Source organism: Motacilla alba, chromosome 1 (assembly GCF_015832195.1).
Source record: "Motacilla alba alba isolate MOTALB_02 chromosome 1, Motacilla_alba_V1.0_pri, whole genome shotgun sequence".
Classification (NCBI taxonomy): Eukaryota; Metazoa; Chordata; class Aves; order Passeriformes; family Motacillidae; genus Motacilla; species Motacilla alba.
This window is the reverse complement of record NC_052016.1, coordinates 52,309,281-52,327,570: the sequence shown is the minus strand read 5'-3', so window position 1 is coordinate 52,327,570 and position 18,290 is coordinate 52,309,281. Positions and strand designations below refer to the sequence as shown.

General features: G+C 44.8%; 1 protein-coding gene across 2 annotated transcripts in view; it reads left to right on the top strand.

The window, feature by feature from the left end:
• Positions 1–1,346: 1,346 nt before the first annotated feature.
• Positions 1,347–18,290, top strand: part of ARHGAP20 (Rho GTPase activating protein 20) — a 58,277-nt gene continuing 41,333 nt past the window's right edge. The window contains exons 1-2 of one of the 2 annotated variants that reach the window (XM_038143062.1): positions 1,347–1,561; positions 11,610–11,692. In XM_038143062.1, the coding sequence (XP_037998990.1) occupies positions 1,463–1,561; positions 11,610–11,692 (182 nt within the window). In that variant the 5' untranslated portion in view covers positions 1,347–1,462. Of the gene's footprint in view, positions 1,562–11,606; positions 11,693–18,290 lie in introns of both variants that reach the window. The other variant, XM_038143051.1, reaches the window with a different exon arrangement.

The window sequence follows — 18,290 nt, the reverse complement described above, 5'->3', positions numbered from 1 at the left end:
AGGGCAGATGCCCACATCAATCTCAACAAAGAGATCACTGAAGCACTATTACATGGACATGCTGAGCCTAAATAATGCATCCAGGGTAGCTACATAACATGGAACCAAATTCATCACTTACTACTGTTTCAGTCATACATGGCAAGAGCCACTGCCAGCAAGCTGCAGAAGCAGCACATCCATTTGTGCTTCCAGGAGGAGCACAAAGGATGTAAAATAATCTTGTTAAAGCTGAATCTCTTCCCAATACAATTCACCACAGGGATGTAAAAACTCATCTTGCAGAAGGAAAGCGGTGGTTTTGAAAAGCTGCACACGAGATGGTAGGGTCTCTCTGCTTTTTCTTTTGTGATCAACGTGGGAGAAAATGCATGTAGAGTCTGTAACAGATAGAAAGGCTGGAGATAAAAATAGCCCTCTCAACATGTAGGAAGGGTTAGAAAGAACCTCCTGGGTGATCAGGAGTAGTCCCTCTCTGTTGAAGACACCACGTTTAAGGTATGAAGGTATTCAATAATGTACCAACACGACAGCTGTATCAAACCACCACCATTTGGAGTGCTACACCTTCTGCTCCTGGCTGGCAGGGATCCTTCTCCTCTGAGGATCAGTACGATCAGAACGCTTTCTTCCCTCCTCCAGCTGAGATTTATTTATAGCCTGCTTACAACCATTTGTTCTTGAGCCAACACCATCTATTAGGGGAACTAGTGGTTCCTCCTCCTTACTGCTCACAGCTTTCCGGAGCACGGTGGCATCCCCTCGGCCTCCCCCAGAGCACCGGCAGCCCGTGGTGCCATGGTGGCTTCTCCTCCGCACCAGGGACCCCCACACCCAACCCAACCCACTGCTCGCCCCTCAGACGGGCACCCTCTGGCGGGAGGGCTCTGGGGAGAGCCACGGCTGGTGCAGAACTGGCTCTGCAGGGACATACGGGGCACCGCCGTTCTGGCACAGCGCAGCACCCGCCCCACCCCCGGGACCCCACAGCAGCTCCCGGCGCTCTGTCCCTGCAGCACCCACCACAGCGCCCTGCGCCCACGACATCCGCGCCACTTCTGGGACCCTGCAACACGCACCCAGCGCTGTGAACCCCCCAGTCGCGCCCCGCGGGCTCTGCCCCTGTCACACCCGTCCCATTCCCGGGATCCCGCCGTCCCCGCGCGCCCCCGACCCCGCAGCGCGCGCAGGCGCGGGACGCGAGCGCGCGCACCGCCGCCCACCGTCGTCCCCGTCCCCGCGCGCCCCCCGGAGGCCGCGCATGCGCGCCGCCGCCCTCCCGCTGCGGGACCCCCCCTGGCCGGAGCGGGCCCGGCGCGGCGGGGGGGCGTGGCATCGGAGGGCGTGTCCCGCGGGGGCGTGTCCCGCGCGGGGGGGCGTGGCGCGGCGCGGCGCGCCCTGTCCATGGTGCGGGCGGCGGCGCGGGTGTCCCCGCGGCGGGAGCGCGGCGGCGCGGGGCTGTATGGACGTGATGTCCCCGCAACAGGAGCACCTCGGCCCGGGCCGCTCGTCCTCGGTGAGCGGCGAGAGCAGGGGCTTCGCCGCCGCCGACAGCAAGAAGGTGAGGCCGCCCCCGGAGACCACACGGGAAAGCGCCCCCCGGTCCTCGTCCGTGTGTCCCGGAGCTTCCCGCGGCGGGCACCGCGGGTCAGCGCGGCCCCACCGCGCGCTCTGCCGCGCCGTCTCCCTGGGTCCCGCACGCCGCCGTCGGAACCGGGGTCGGGGGAGCCGCTGGCGGAGCCGGGGCTGTCGGCGGGAAGGGTTCCTGCACGGGCTCCCCGGGGAGCCGGGAGTGCGGCGGTGCCCGGTGCGGCCGAGGGGCTTCTGACGGGTGGATAACCCGGGCGCCTCGGCGGAGTGGCTGCACGCATGTCGCGGGAGCGCAGGGAGGCTGCTGCCTGGGTGCCCGGGGTAGGTAAGGAGCGTCGCTGCCCTGCTGTCCCGGGCAGCTCGGGAAGGGCTTGTTGGGTGCTGTTCGGTGCGGGCACAGGGCTCTGCTGCATGGATTTCCCCGTGATCTGGCGCGGAGGGTGTTGCTGCATGGATGTGCTAGACCTATAAGAGGGTTTGCTACATGGATTTCGTGGGGAAACCTAAAGGACGTTTTGCTGGATGGGTTTGTAGAGGTTTTGCTCGGTGGGTATCGGAGGGAGCTGGAGAACGGTTTGCAGAGCGTTTATCCAGGGGATCGAAGAGGGATCTGCTGCATGTGTGCCTGGAGAGAGCGAGGGAAGGGTTTGGTAGAGATGAGGGTGTTTGGTGGCTGCTCTCGCACGTGCTTTGTGCAAGAGGAATATAAGAAGCTCCCTGAAGAAGCACCTTGTGCAAAGTGTATACAATTGATAGCAGAGGAACCTCATCCCATCTTCAAAACTGGTTGCAAAAAATCTGTTTGATGTCTCAGATTGCTTTTCAGCATTTGACACAATCAAGTGCAAAATGCTCTCTTCTGCATACAGCCAAACACTTGTTTCTGCCTTTTACTTAGCTGTAACAAGCGAGCTGTGATAACCAGATTCTTCCTGCTGTATGAAACAGGAATTCTTTTTTTCTCTTGGGTTTAGCAAGTGCTGAAGTGTTTTTCTATCCGAAGTAGAGCTGGTACCTTGCTGCCTTGCAGATTTTGCTTCACAATGGCATTTAAATCTTTTCACTGCCTTGTCTTTAGAGGTGCACTTCAGACGACTGCCAAATAGGCTGGCAGGATTAGAATGACTGGCCAGGTTTCAGTGTCCCTTAGTAAATCTGTCCACCTGGTGACAATTTAGGATGGTAGTAAAGTCTGAGCTTGTGCCCAATCCTGTGGCTAAGCAGTCCCCGGGATTTTGCTGGCTGTGGCACAGCAGTGCTGATGTGTCTCTTCGGGCTGGGAGGTGATGGATGCTGTGTGTTTCCATGGGTTGTGTCCGTGTGTGCTGTGTCCCACCAAGCCACATAGTGCTCCAGCCTGACTGCAGCCCTGGGGACCTCTTCTTATGGCAGCTGCTGTCAATGGTGGAATGGTTGCCTGGAGAGAATTTTGCCAAGATTTCTACTACACTTAAAGAACTGCAGTTTATACCTGATTGGTTTCTGAACTGGGCATGTGATACACCTACACAAGGTGGTGGAGTACCTTCTGCTGCCCAGCTGGGCAAAATGAGGGAGTAGATGCTCACCTTTCCAAGTGCTGTGATCTAATTTCAGATGGCTACATGTGCAGCTTTGATTTTTATCAAACATTTATTTCATTTTTGCTGAAGACCGAATACGATATATCTTCTGACCTGGCAGAGCCCTGATGCTAGGCACCCACCTGAAATGAGAAGTTATGTTTGAGTACTGCAGAGATGAACGTTTTTATCGTTCAAGTTCCACTTCACTATTCAGCATTCTGAGGACAGATATTAATGGTAGCACTTGTGTTTCCTATTCCTGCTCCAAAGAGCCCACAGTCGAAGGAATGCAGACCTTGTTTTTGCCAACGCTGACAAGAGAGCAGGGATATTACTTTTTACGGATCTTGGCAGCCCTTTTGGAATTCCTCAGCGTGGAGGCACATGCAACGGGGGTACAGATGGAGATCCTCCTGTGGAGAAGCAGCTTGAGACCCTGGCTGGGCCCTGCAGCATATGGCAGCTTTGTACACCATGCACAACCAACACAGGCAGCCACCAACATCCAGCCAGCAGCTCAGCTGCTTGTCCACAGTTGTGGTGCTTCCTTGAGACTGCTAGCATGTCACCTCCTTATGTCTCTCTGGGGAAGAAGATTCCTGCCTTTATCCATGTACAGGAAAGGAGTATTCCTAATTTTGCCTGAAGATGGATCTCAGTGACAGTTCAAATATATGTTTTACTATTTGGGTCCTTTGGACTCTATATATACCTCTGTGCTGTCTTCTACTCAGTGCCAAAGCATCATTTTTTGACAATACGGAAAGTCTTTTTTGGTAACAGGGAGCTTACCTTGTTTGTATTGGTTGCATACAGTGAAATGGAAGAATGTGTTGGCAAGAAATCAGTTTTGATGCTGGTGACACAGCATGTCAAGTTAAACAATATTGCTGCAAATATGTATTTAACATCAACTGTTTTGCTTTGTGGCAAAAGCTACCCAGAAATATGTGATGCTAGACGACCCCTGAACCTTTCTCCCTTTTTATTATCGTTACTGTGTTTTCTCAAATTAGCTGAGATTTGCTGCATTGTTCTGTGGTTTTCTGAACTCCTACTTCATCTTCCACTTGGCTGTCAAAACCAAGCTGAAGGATCACGTGCTTGATCACACCACAGAACCAGAATAGGGACAGAAAATGTCTAGGGCTTTTTTAATGTATTTTATGTGACCATTTAAACTAATATCCTGGAAACATTACTGTGCCTATTCTTGGCATGCAAAATAATTTGCACTGCTAACCTACCTCACAGTCTGTGGGAGGTTCTCTCTGTTAAATGCTTACAGCACTCTGCTAAAAGGTGACATTGAAGTGCAGTGTTTTAGTTAATGCTTTTGGAAAATTCTGGGTCAGCTTCCCTCCTTTACTGGACTTACTGGAGTCGCTGGAGTCACTATGTGTGATTGACCTGCAGAGAAGTTTTGTATTGACTGTTTAGCTTAGTAACCAATACCAGTAAATTGGTGCAACTCTGAGGTGGATTGCAGTAGCATGAGTAAAAGTGATTATACTGATAGAGCTTATTTCTACAAATTTGTCCAAACAAACTGTGCAGCAGAGATGTCTTTTATGCCCATGTAACTGTGTCAGCAGTAGCAGCCGGGTCATTTAACCATATTTATAAGTTCCTGGTGTTTCAATTCTCTCTTCTCAGAGGGACTAGATTCCAACCAACCCTGAATATTTTATGCAAAACAATATCTGGTAGCACAAGGGGTCAGTCCTAGGATTTTTGCTGCGTCCTTGAAGAATTCAAGTAACTGCTTAAAATGTTTTGGAGGCTCAGCAATTTTTAATATTTACACCCATAAAGTGTGCAAAAAATTAACTATTTTGGATACTAATCAAAGTAGCATTTATGGTTTGAGACTTGAAATCTGGCAATTCCATCACCATAAATATGAGTTTCTTTGTTAGTCGGATCATGAATGCAGCAACAGTTTACTGGCAGGGAAAAGGGAGTTATAATGTTCCTCAACAGTGTATTAAATGGATAAATTCAAGCAAATTAATGGCATTGGAAGAGTAATCATACGTAATCTTAATCCCTTGTTTTACTCTGAAAAGACAAATCAAGTATGTATTTGCCATTATATTGTATGATACCTTGATCTCATGCCAAGAGATTTATTTTAAAAAAAGATAAGCAGGGATTTCTTCTTCCTGCAAGATTCTGTCCTGTTTACTATGGTCCTGGCTGAGGATTTGGCTGTTTCTAAAATCACACCTGGTAGTGCTGGAAATTTCAGTCACATAGGGAACACTTCTAGCACTATTTAGTGGAGTGATGAACAATTCCCATCATACTGCAGATATATCCTGTAGCTATTTTGTCTCTGATGAGGACTGAAAAAGCCCCTACTTTAATGAAATCACCTGCAAAGTGGGTCATTAGGTTAAAGTCACCTTGGTGGGCTGTGCTAGCTTGTGGTAACTTCCTGTGGTGATGTGCCTCCTGGTGCTGATTTAATTACCAACTAGTGTTAGCAATCCTTCATTTCTCTATCCATGAGAGAAACTGAAAATTATGCAGAAAACAGTATGTTCTAGTTCTTTGATCTCCTGTTCCTGGGATTTTTGTTTGCCCCTCCTGGTGGCAGTAGGAAAGAGAGGGGCATGATAGGTCACGTGGATGTAACACCCAAGAACCACAAATAAAAAATTATTGCTTCTTTACTTAATGTTGCTTGAAGTATGGATGCGAAATGGGGGGGGGGGGGGGGAACTCCTCTCTCTGTTATCTCTAAACTGCTTCTGAGAAAGTCTGTAAGTACAGAAACTGGGGCAGAATTTTATCCATGTGTTGTTAACCTTCACGCTTTGTGGCAAGCTTGAAAAGAAACTCTGGGCTTCAACAAGACCACCACAAACAGAGTCACTGGTCTGGGCAGTGCCCTGACTCACTGTAGGACCCACAATGTTCCCCTCCTCTATGAGGTGTTTACTAATCTTTCACATCTTCATCTTGTGATGTAGATGAGTGGAATCTTTTGAAGATGTCCACGTCAGCTCTTCCAAAGATTTGTATCCTTTGGGAAGTATGATGAAACATGTTTTGCTCCTAGCTTCTTTTATCCATTTTTCTTTCTACTCTGAGATGGTCTTCAGTCTTTGCAGTGCTCTCTAGCAGCTGCTGTTCCATGATGATGTGCTTTTGGTTCCACTGTGTTGATAGCTCTTTTCTCTTGTGCCCCTGCAATTGTTTTCTCCACAATTATCCATCCAAAAATGGCTTTCTTTCTAGGAAGGTCCTTGTAAGTAAAAGTATTCTGCTAGCATAAACAAAAGCACATAGTTCTGTCACCTGCTCTGTCTTTATGGTAAATGGTCTCTGTGGGATCTACATCTCTGCTGCTTGAGCCAGCAGTTCAAATGCAGTCATCTTCTCACCCTGTTTTTGAGGGCTCAAGAATGTTATAGGTCAGTATAGGTCCATTTCTTGCTTTAATAAAGGATAAGAATTCTTGTTATTCTTTATTTATTTTGTACTTGTTGACAACTCTAGTCTGTAAGTCTAACAAATACTGGATTATAGTATGTAGGAAAATATAATCTATTGCCTCTCATAAGTGGCCCAGTGATACAGAGGTAAGAGTGATGCCCACTTGTTCTGCAAAATTAGAACATATTGCTGAGGGTTGAACCCTATATGCTGAGGGTTGTTGTGATTTTTCTGATTTTCAGGCATTTAGCTGAACTTTGCCTCACAGTTTCTGGTAAGGATTTGTTGTCAGTGCTTTGGTTCATATCTAGCTAAACCAGGAGTGTGTGCCACAGATATGTTTTGTTGCTCAGACAACAAGAGCAGAGTTTGTACGGGTGAAATCCCTTGCAGTTATTAAGTTAAATACATTTAGAGAGTAGGATTTGTTAAAATCAGACTTCCTTTCATGAGAAGAATAAAGCAGTGAAAGGGAGAGCTTAGCCACTTGAAAGCAATCCTCAGCTCGAGGCATTGGCACATCTGAGGGTTGTCCCTGTCACCCAGTTAAATGACCCAGGCAGATGTCCCAGCCTTGACCCATTTCTGGAGTGAGCTGGTAAATCAGGATCCTGAAATCCTTCAGTGTCTGGGGAGGCTTAAAAAAGGTTATCTGCACATTGCTGAGGAGACATTTCTGCTGTGTTTACCTGTCACTCAGGAAGTAAGTAAATTTTTCAACTGTTTTGTGTGGCTGTTCTTAAACAGACATGAAGCAACATTTTCTCATCCTAAGCTCAAACCACTGCAAGAAGACAGTTTTTCCCTGTGTTACTGAGCATATATGTTTTTCTGTTCCCTGTCCTTTGCTCAGATAGCAAGGGGAGGATTGATGATGATTAACTCTATTTTCTTGGTCACCTTACTTTTCTTTTACAGTCAGTGGAGGAAAACTTCTTCAGACAAGATGAGCCGTGCCCTAAATTTCCCTTTTCTCTCTGTCAGCTATAAAAGGAGCACAGGACAGACAGTTCAGGTGTGTGTGTCAGAGGCTGGGGAGAGGAATCTTCCTGCATGTGTCTGACCATGGCATGGGTCAGGCAGCACAACCTGGCATGTGGGCAGCGTGCTCCTGGGGAATCACTGCACACAGTCCCTGGCTTAGCCTGCCTGCTCTGACCAGTAGCTGCAGCAGGGTATCCACTTAGTGCATTGATTTTTAACTTCTCTAGACACTTGAAAATATTATAAACACTCTATATGCATTACTTAAGTTACTTGTCATCAGAAAATAAATAGTAAGTACCAATAATTTTTTTTTCATACATTCTTTATTTAATTCACACTCTGCCCCTCTCTTTAGAAGCGTGATATAGTAAAGTGATAGGCGTAAAGTGCAGTTCCAGTTTTTTTGATCTTACCATGTGTTACCTTTTCCACAGTGGAAATCAATATTTTAACTTGGCAATATATTAATTTATATAAATTTCAAATTGTGCCATCATCCACTTCAACTGCAAGGCAGAATTAGTTGAATACTGGCATCCAGGAATAGATTTTTTCTCCAGCTGATGACTTGTGAGATACTTGTGCAAGTTTTACTGTAATCCATAGGGGTTCTGATTTCTGAGGAGGGACAGCATATTTTCAGTGATGTTTTGCAAGCTTTCTGTCCTCAGGATGGTGGGCTGGCCTGCTCATAAACCGCCTACCATCACAGTTTACAAAACAGTGTGTCAGATTGTAGGTCTGATCGATATCTGGTGTAAATTCATTCTTCTCCAGTCTACAGGCCTGTGACTTTTTTATACCAGATGAGAAACTGGCCAAATACTACCACCAGTCCAACAACTGAAATTGCAAAACCTTTTTGTTTCTGTTAAGAAGTCAAGACAACCACAACCAGAAATGCAGAAAGTATGAAGTTAAACCTGAATCGAAGGGGAAGGGGCAGCAACTCCAGCTTTGGATGTGAGGAAGACAGAAGTAACTCTAGTTTGTCCTGACTGACACAAGATTATCATCTTTGCATCTGGCACACTGTAAACATTCATTATAGATACTGATTTTATGATACATTTCACATGGGTGTGACTCAGCCAGCAAGTATGAGAATTTCTGTCTGTGTTGGTTGACCTTTCTAATATTTACATGAAAAAATGGGAGGTAATGATGTGGGACACATGTTGAGAAATGCTTTTCTGCGTCCCATGCTTAGATAATTGGTCAGTGCATCTCCTTTTCCTCCCAAACATCTGCTCTCGCAACAGCTGTTCAGGATATATCTCCTCTTCTCCACATTGCCATCCTTGCACATAATAAAAACAATAAAACTGAGGATAGCAGGCAACCCAATCCAACTTAAGGAAAAATGAATTTATCCTCTACCTTCTCAAAGTGAATCAATTCAAATTGTCATGATGGTCACTTATTTTCTCTTCCCAAACTCTGTACGTAGCAAAATAAAAACATCCCTTTCTGTCTGTAATCAATGTTTCTGTGGAATGTGTTTATTTGCATACAGCCGACCTGACTCACTTGAGTGCTGTGAAAATTTTCCTTTTCTCATCAGTGATCTTTTTATGTTTTGAGGCTATTTTTTTTTCTGTTAAGATATGCTTAGTAGCTTTGCTAAGAGTTTGCCCACAGAGGCTGTGGAATCTCGTCCTTGGAGGTAACACAGACGTGCACTGGAGGTGGCCCAGAGTGACCTGCTTGAATGGGTTTTGCTGTCAGCAGGTTCAGAAAGGCTGGGTCACAGACCTGCTGGGATCCCCTCCGACCAGGATTATCTCTGCCAGTTATTTGAGCTCTTACTAAATTTGCTGTAGTCTAGACTTCACTTTGGTCTTCAGACATTTGAGTCAAGACTAGAATCTCGCTGGCACAGGTGCTATTCAGCGCTGCTAACCCAAGCATGACAAATAATGCTGTAATTGCCGTTGATTTTAAAATACTGCAGGTTTTTTTCCCAGTGGCTTTTTTTTCAGACCTGAAGATCTCTTTGAAAATGTAACCAAACTTCCACTGCATTTGCAGGAGCTGAGACGCTCCAGTTTTTAGCCCCACAAAAGCCACCTGCCCAGTAATGTGTAAATTGCAGTAAATTTCCCACTGGGAGATGATGCTTTATATTAACTCCTGAAATCTGCCTGTTGTGTGACATAGGTGGCTGGTATTCCGTGGCATTTTACACTGCATTGTTACACAGATCTCTTTTTGTCTTCGTATTTGCAGGTGTGCTACTTTTAAAACCTCTAACAGCTTTTTCAGATTAGCTAGCAGTAAGATAAACAGATTTAACCCACTAGAACGATTTTATCTTATTTACTTAAAAAACTATTAAAAAATGGGCATCTCTTTTATTAGTAGTCTTTTATTATCCAGTTATAGTCCAATTGGAGACAGCTAAATGCTCCAAGACTTAATTTATCAATCTTGAGAAGGTTATTTTTTGATAAAATAGGGAGGAGGGGATAATTTTTAAAGGCAAATTGAAATTACACAGTTGAATTTATAACAATTGCTGCACAATAGCTGTAACTGGGTGACAAAACAAACAAGCATGCTCTACATCAATAAAGAGAGAACCAAAAAAAAATGACACAATAACAGATGGACTGCAGCGAGTAAAATAAATGCACTTGTCACAAGCGAGTAAAATACGCAGAGTTCAGTTTCTCCAAGGGGAGCACACTGTGCACCTGCCCAAACAGAATGCATGCCATGTCCAGCACATACATTGGCAGAAGAATCAGTTGTTCTGACTGTCCTGACATATTTGCCCTGGTAGTCAGTGGTTATTTTTGGTACGAAGGAAGGGAGTCATGCTTTGTGATTAGCTGAGAGCGGGGATTTCATGGCTGTCAGAGGTTCACCTGTTTGTGGGCTCTCAGTGGTGGCCAGGGCAGTGTAAGGTACCACTGCAGCATTGGATATTCTTCTGTCAGGGTCTCGGGAGGAGTTTGACCCTGGTTCTTTTGTTGACCAGTTTATTCTGAAAAGTATTTGAGCTAAATAAGGTAACAGTCACCCTTTTGGTGGAGGGTCAGTGAGAGGAGAGGTCATGCACCTTGGCAGCAGGCTGCGCAACCGGTTCAAGACAGCCCTCCAGGGTTAGGGCCAGCACTGCTCAGTCCTGCTTCTGGCTGCAGGAGGGAGACTGAATGCATTGTGGTGAATACATTTGCTTTCAGGAAAATGTGTATTTTTGTCTCCTGTGGGTGCTTTTGAAAATTTCTACCTCTGGGGAAAACGGTGGTATTTATTTGCTTGGTATTTTTATTGTAGTGTTCAACTTCACTGACTGGAAATCCATGCTCTCTTGTTAGCTACTGACATTTTCATCTCTTCCTTGTGCTTTCTTTTTTTTTCCCCCTGCAGTGTTCTCTGAGTGTCTCCTTTTTCTCTTTCTCTGTCCTGCCTCTCCCTATTTTATTTTTCTCATACATAATCAGCAATGAAAAAAATATCATTGTTGACTACTGAGGGCAAGATATGCTCCAGAGTGAGTAGTAGGGAAGGAAAATGCTCTCATCTCTAAAGATTTGTTAAAAAAGGGTAGCTTAATAAAATGTGTAAGGTCAGGCAGGTAGAATCCAAACTTTAAATTATGGTAGATGTCAGATGTGACACAGAAATGTATGAAGCATTTGAAATTTAAACCACCACCTGGATATTTGATAAATTTAAAGTACAATACATTACTAAGGGACAAAAAAAGTGTTTGAGGACCAGCTCTAGGCATTTATTTCATGTGTGCAGGGTACCTCAACTATCTGTGTACAGACACTACTTTTCAGCTTTTCCTTACACTGGCTTTCTGGTAATGCTCCTGCTTTTCTTACCATATTTTCCCCCTGCAGGGGGAATTTCCCTGTGATGTTTTCCCCCTCCAGGATTGCTGAGGGCGATAACAGCCTTTTTCCCATGGCCTGAAATTGGAGTCTGGCTGTGCCCAGTGTGTATGCGCGCAGTTACTGTTCCAAATCTCACCTGTGATTTCATTTTGTTTCTCTTTCCAATCAGAAGATGAAGAGCTTGGCCCAAAGACGCCAGTCTGCACCATCTTTGATCTTTGTCAAAGCACTCAGCAGATCTAGATCGGCCTCCAGGTGAGTCAGTGACTTTTGCTGGCTGTACTGTTTTGCAGTTTCTCAGCCCAAAACTTGAAATATTTTCAAATTATTGTCTCCATCAGGTTGTTGAACACAATTCAGGCTCCTCGGTAGCTGCACAGCTATAAAGGCTGCTGAAAGATGTGATAGAACCAGCCCAGGCAACTGGTGATCTCCTAGAAGGGGTTTCCCCAGTGCTGCCCCCCTGAGCTCTTTATACCTGGCTGGGTGGGCAGGGCTGCTCTGCAGTTTGTAAGCAGGCATGTGACATTTGGGCTGCTCAGCTGTGAACAGTTTGTGACGGATTGTGATTGCATCCTGTGGAGATGGCATGGGCAGAAGAAGATGAATGCTTGCTGCCTTGAACACTTCCCCAATGTCAGGTGTAACTCAGGATTGTTCACTGTAGAATTGAACAATTTAATTTGAGCTAAGTTTCTTCTGTCATTGCCTGCTGCATGGTACAGGCTCTCCAGGGCTCTGGAAGCACCTGCTGATTCAGGACAATGCTGTGGGCCAGGATCTGGTGATCACAGCCCTCCCCTGTCCAATATTAGCACTTTTGAGGTTGAATTTGTGGATGTTAAGCATTCAGCCTTTTTTGTCCTTGTCTTCTGCCAGAATCAGCCATCCTCCCTCCCTCCCACCCTCCTCCAATGTAAAGCTGTCCTAGAAATCGAAGTTTCTGTGGAGCTAGTCCCCTGTCCAGCCCCAGCCCTGACCTGCCATTTGAACCACTCTGCATACATAACTTTTTTCTCCCTGCACTGCAGTTCATTAGACTTTAAACTTACAAAACGTGTTTATCGAGAAGTGAACCATCTGGTCGGCTGTTAATGCTTCCAGCTGTGTATTGCTCTTTATGAAGAAATGTTATTGAAGGAAATAAAAGTATGGCTTTGTGAGGAATATTTTTTCTTACTCTGTGGTGCATTAATCACGTAATCAGTACGTGAGCTTTGGAAAGTTTTTTGTCTTTGATCTAATTAATATCTGGTTTGACATAATTTAAAATTCCACAGTATTTCAGAAACCTGTGAAAGTGTTCTGTGGGAAAATCAGTTGCAAAATAGGAAAGTCAAAATTCATTTACCTGCTGGTATTCAGACAATACTTTTCTTCAATTCTGCTTTTAAAATTTACTTTATTGCCTGCTCCATGAGTATCAGAAATGGCTGAAGAGACACCGAGTGTATTGCACACGACATTTTCACCTAAGAATTTTATGCTTTCTGAAGTGTCTTGCTTGTATAGCCCAGATCAGAATTCTTTCCAAAACTAGTGTGTGAAGGATTCTTTCGTAAGGCCAGTTGGCAGAAGCTGTGTGGTGGAGAGGACCAAAGAGGGGAATGCATTTCCTTGTTTTGCAGTAAGCAATGCTTATCCCACTAAACAACTGATGGATGCTGCCTCAGTCATGCCTGTCCTCTGCCTGTGGCTTGTTTTCAACAGAAGTCTGTGGCCTTTGTGAGAGGTATTGGGTGAAGTCTGAGGAACTCTGAAGTCAGAGCAGGCGATTTTGTTGCTTCAGAGTCTTTCAGTTTAGAGTGTGACACTTTGGGTGGTGTTTATTATTGTTCACAGGAGCAGCAATTCTCACCTGTGCCTGACTTCCTTGTTTGGCCGTGCAAAGCACATTCCTCTTCATCACCAAACTGATGGATGAGTTTGATCTTTCCACTCGGTTTGTTGTGTAAATGCTGAGCTCTGGTGAAGTGCTTTCTCTGAAAGAGAGCTGAAGAGCAACAAAATGACTTCTCATGTTTTCTAATCTCCTCCAAATGTTTTACCTCAGACCTATCTCTGCTCTTAGTTCTTGTAGACACAGCCAGCCTGCAAAATCTATCATTCTTCTCTGGCAGTGAACCTTAATACTAGGACTCCATAACACTTACTTGTTAATGGTTGATTAATGATTTGTAGATAATAAAGCTCCTATCTGAAGTTAACAAACATCTGTGAGGGATTTATTTGAATACTCTCACCTCAGCAGCTGGCTCACCTCAATATTTGTTGAAATTAATGAACAAGTGCAAAGTTTAAAAGGGCAGGAAATACTTAGAAGCCGAGTCAGTTTGTATTTTTACACCACTTTATATGTCAGGTGTCCCTGGTTTATATACAGGGCACTTTCATAAAACGTAGTGGCACTTTGGACCGACTTACTCTGGGGCATTTTAAAGTTTATTAATGCTATTTATTCAAAGAAACCATTGTGACATCTGGAGATGGCTATTTAGCATTCAGAGGACTAAGGTTTTCGATGGTAGTGTTATGGTAGCTGTGATGACACACGGATGTGAGCAAGACAAGATGATCTAGCTGGAAAAAACAGTGTTTGATTGTGCCATTGTCCTCTTATCCAGTCCTGAAAGAGAAGCAAGTCTGAAAGTCTTGTGTGCTTAAAAGCTTGTCATCTTTTTCTCCAGCTGTATCATTGGGTTTAATGAACATTCAGCTTTCATTGCAAATCTTTCCTTGCCTTGTCAATCATTCAGAAGGAGTCACACGATACTCGGCCTATAGAAGAATTCTGGAATGTCTGCATGGCATGGTGGTGCACAGAAGGGAAACCTTGCTGTAGCAGAAGAGAAACATAGTAAATAGTACAGATATTATAATGGAATTTGGGCCCTTACATCCAAGAGATGAAGATATGCAGGCCACTGTTGACACATTGTTCTTGTATCTCTTCCTTTTTTCCCTGTACAGCTTCTTTTTCATCACAAAATTGTGATGAATAGCCATGTAAAGACTCTTCCCGCCATCAGATGTACTCTTCAGAAGCACTTTGAGCAAGGCTATTGTAGAAATACATTGGAAAAGTAAGCTTTTGGTATTTTTCTTGGCTCATATTCAGGTACAGAAAAAATAAATTTGATTGTTAACTCTGTTAATATGTATGAAATCAGCAAAGGATTTGGGTTAGTTAAAATTGTCCACGGACTTGCTCCACAGCTGTAATCTTCCTCTTACTTTTCTCGGTGTCTTTTAGTGAAACCTGCACAATTTAATGATACAGTTCAATGCAATACAAATTACATGCTCGAAACAGAAATGTCTGAGGCTTGGATTTAAAGCATTGGGTACTGTCATCTCAAATAACTGACACAGAATAAGAAAGACTTGTTTCAAGTAAAATTTTAATCTTTTGTTCTGCTGTGGCTCAAAACAATTTCCACATGTGACAAAACCCAAGTTTTTGCTCCACATTGGTGGTCTTCTGCTTGCATCTCTAATATTTCACAGGGACAGCCAAACTCTGTGCTGCAGCTGCCAGCAGCTTCCCCTTTCCTATTGCACACCTCAACAGATCTTTGAAGGTGATATTTTTATATGCTGAAACCAAGTAATGTAATCTCACAATTTCTAAGTCTGGAAGACCATTTATAGATCTGTGTCTCTGCACATTAAAGGTGTTAAAATACTGAAAATGTAACAACTCTTTTTTACAGTATGAAGAGTTTTTATGATATTATTTTGGTGTAAGCTGGAAGCACAGGCTGTTAAAAAAATCCCAAAGAATATTTTTTAGAAAGTTTTATTAATAAATCCCTAAAGAACCTGAAAAGGAAGTTCCTAAAATGTTGCTTCTACTCAATTTTATTATGTGGCTTTTATGGTTGGAGAAGTGGAAGGTAAAAACTGGAGATTCGACGAGTTTCCAAGGTGTTTCCTCCCTTTGTTTACATAGAAGTAATGTTATGCCATTCACAGAGAGGCTGTTCTTCCTTCTTCCAGTGCACAGTAAGTGATTCTGGCATGTCATCTTCTAGGGGTCCTGTGCCAAAGGCTAAATATCCCAGATAACGAAGATCATATGTGTAATCTAGTAATACATTCCTCTTGGTGCGAGTCAAATACAGAGTGTTCCCGGAGTCTTGGACATTGTGTTTTCAGGGTTTTAGTCAGAAGAAATGTGGATGATCCAAGCGATGGGACTAGAAGAAGACAAAAATAGAGACTTTTAATAAATGTAAATTGGCAGAAGGCTGTAACTGTCTCTTTTTCACAGGGATGATGAGTAGTTGGTGTTTCAGGCAAAACCGATGGCAGGGACGAAGGGGACGAAAGTTCATTGCAAATAACGAGCTTGTTATATAGATCTTTCAGCTGTGATAATTTTTCCTCGTTTTTCAGTCATTTCCGTGCTGGTGAATAACTTTGCCTTGCAGAGTGATCTGTGTGAGGTGTGTTTGGCTGCTGAGGCAATGGAGGGGGAGCGCGGGCCCCTGGGCCGTGCGCCACGGCCGTTTTTACCTGCTGGCACAGGATGAGGCCCTGATGCAGCAGCTCTCCTGCCCGCTCTCCTGCCTGCCCGTGCAGAGGTGGGTGTTGCTCTTGCAGAGCCCCCAGGCACCATGGCAGCATTTTCTGGAGCGTGGGCTGTGGATGGCACCTGCCTGGCAGAGGCCGCCCACGCCAGGCAGAGGAGCGGCGCCCTGGGCCAGGGCCGCCATGGCCTGGCCGGCCGATGGTGCCGCTGCTGGCGGGGGCACGGCTTCGGGTCAGCCCTGGGGTGGCGTGGGACAGGCGGTGCCTCGCCAGGGAGTTTGCAGAGCTGTGAGGGGCAAAGGCCATGCTATGTGTGCCTGCCAGTTTCCAGGTGTGCCTTCCACATGTGGTCAGTGGGGATTTGCCTCTGGAGCAGCTGCACGCCGCCAGCAGGGAGAGCTGGGCTCAGAAGCAGAGCGGGAGCTGGCATGGACAGGTAGGATCCCGGCTGGCTCCAGCTAGTCGTCTAAAAGGAGGGAAAATCCTATTCCTAGAGACTCAGTCACCAAAGCAAATGAAGGTGCCTTAGCTTCTGCATCTAAATCTTAGGTTTAATTTGTCCTTGAAAAACTTGATCAGGATTTTTTCTGAGGTCTTTTATTTCAGGAAAAGTTTTGATGAACATTTTGTGCCTAATCAGAATAGGCAGAAATCTCTGTGTGAGAACTGCCCTGGATTTCTCCCCTCAATATGTCATGTTTCCCTATGTAAGGTAAACATATATGAATTTGTAGAAAAATAGTAATTTTTTAAAAATTGCTATTTTGTATTTAATGCTCTTCCTTTTTAACGGAATTATAATTAAAACAACTTGTGATGATATTCTACAAGTTGTCAGTTTCTAGTGTAGCTTGATTAAAGCTAATTATAACACTGGAGTATTGCTTCCTTAAACTATGTGTTTGAACACAAAAGTTACTTTTACATAATAATAGCTGAGGATAAAATTTTATTAACTGTTAACAAGGTGAACTTTCTGAGGCCTCAGATGGCCTTTTAACTCGGAGATTGGCAATCTTGCCCCTCTGCTGTGCTTTTTCTGTTTTGTTTTGTGTGAGTGTATGTGTGCATATGTTTGTTTTTGATAAAACCCCTCAGTTCTTCATTTACGACCTACAAACTGGCTTTTAGTGATGTTTGTACATCTGGAGATCTAAATGAGCGGCGGCTTTCGGAGATATGCTGCTTTTTTATTAAAAGGAAAGGACTAGAGGTAAGAAGGAAGGCTTGGAAGCAGGGTTTTGGAGGGATTGGAGTTTAAATAAGGGATTAATTTTACAATAAATGACTAATAGTTTAACACCAGCGCCTTAAGCTGATTCCCTTTTGGAGAGAATTCTGGCAGTATGAAGACAGAGAGGGGCAGTGCTCATCAGGACGAGTACAGGGCTCTGCTTGTCCAGATGTCTCAGTGTCCACATGTGCTTTTGGCTGCAGCCCATTTAAGGACTTTTTGGATTAGGTCTTGAGGTCTGGCAGAACGCTGCTGTTGTCCAGCCATTGTGTATTGCTGATTTTAGACAATAAAATCTCTGCCAAGTGACAGTCTGGCCAAGCAGTTTGGGCAACAGCATACCTGAGGAAATCACAGACCAACTTGCTCAGTCTGCTTTGTGATCATTTATCTTGTGTAAACAAGCAGAAAGGTTCTAATGATGTGCAGGCTGATGTGCAGCCTCTGGTGCTCCCACCTCAGACAAGGGCCAGCATTAAATACCCATTGGGCTCTCCATGGCATTGCTTCTCCTGGTCCAGCTGCATCCTCGTGGTGCACAAAGCTGCTGGTGAGGGGTTTTAATCACATTGTGGGAGTAACAATCTGTATTTAGGTATCTTCTGTGCCAGCTCTTTATTGTTTGGGTACTGGGGGCTAGATCCAATAAAGGATAATAAGCCTCAGGGGCAAGACTCTAAACCCATGACAGAAAGACATCATCTCAGAGGCTTCCTGACCTCTCAAGTGCCTCTGTTGTTTAGACACTGTCCTGCTGACCAGACAGCTTACCAAACACCTGGAGTTTTGCTTTTGCACATGCCAGCACAGCATAACTGTTGGCAGCAGTGAACAGGTAATTATCATCAAAAGGCATAGAGATGTGGGTGATCCTCTAACAGCTCTTTTCCCCAGCTCAGATCACCAGTGGAGTAGGAACCTCTGACTAATCTGCCTGAGTAGCTCTGTGAAAAACTTGTTGGATAAATCGGTGGGCAGTGAATTATGGGAGAGCAAACAGGTGCATGTGGCTCCATGCATGTTCATAAGGAATCTGGGTCACTACACTTGCCATAGCTGGCAGTAGCAGGCATAATAAGTAATCTC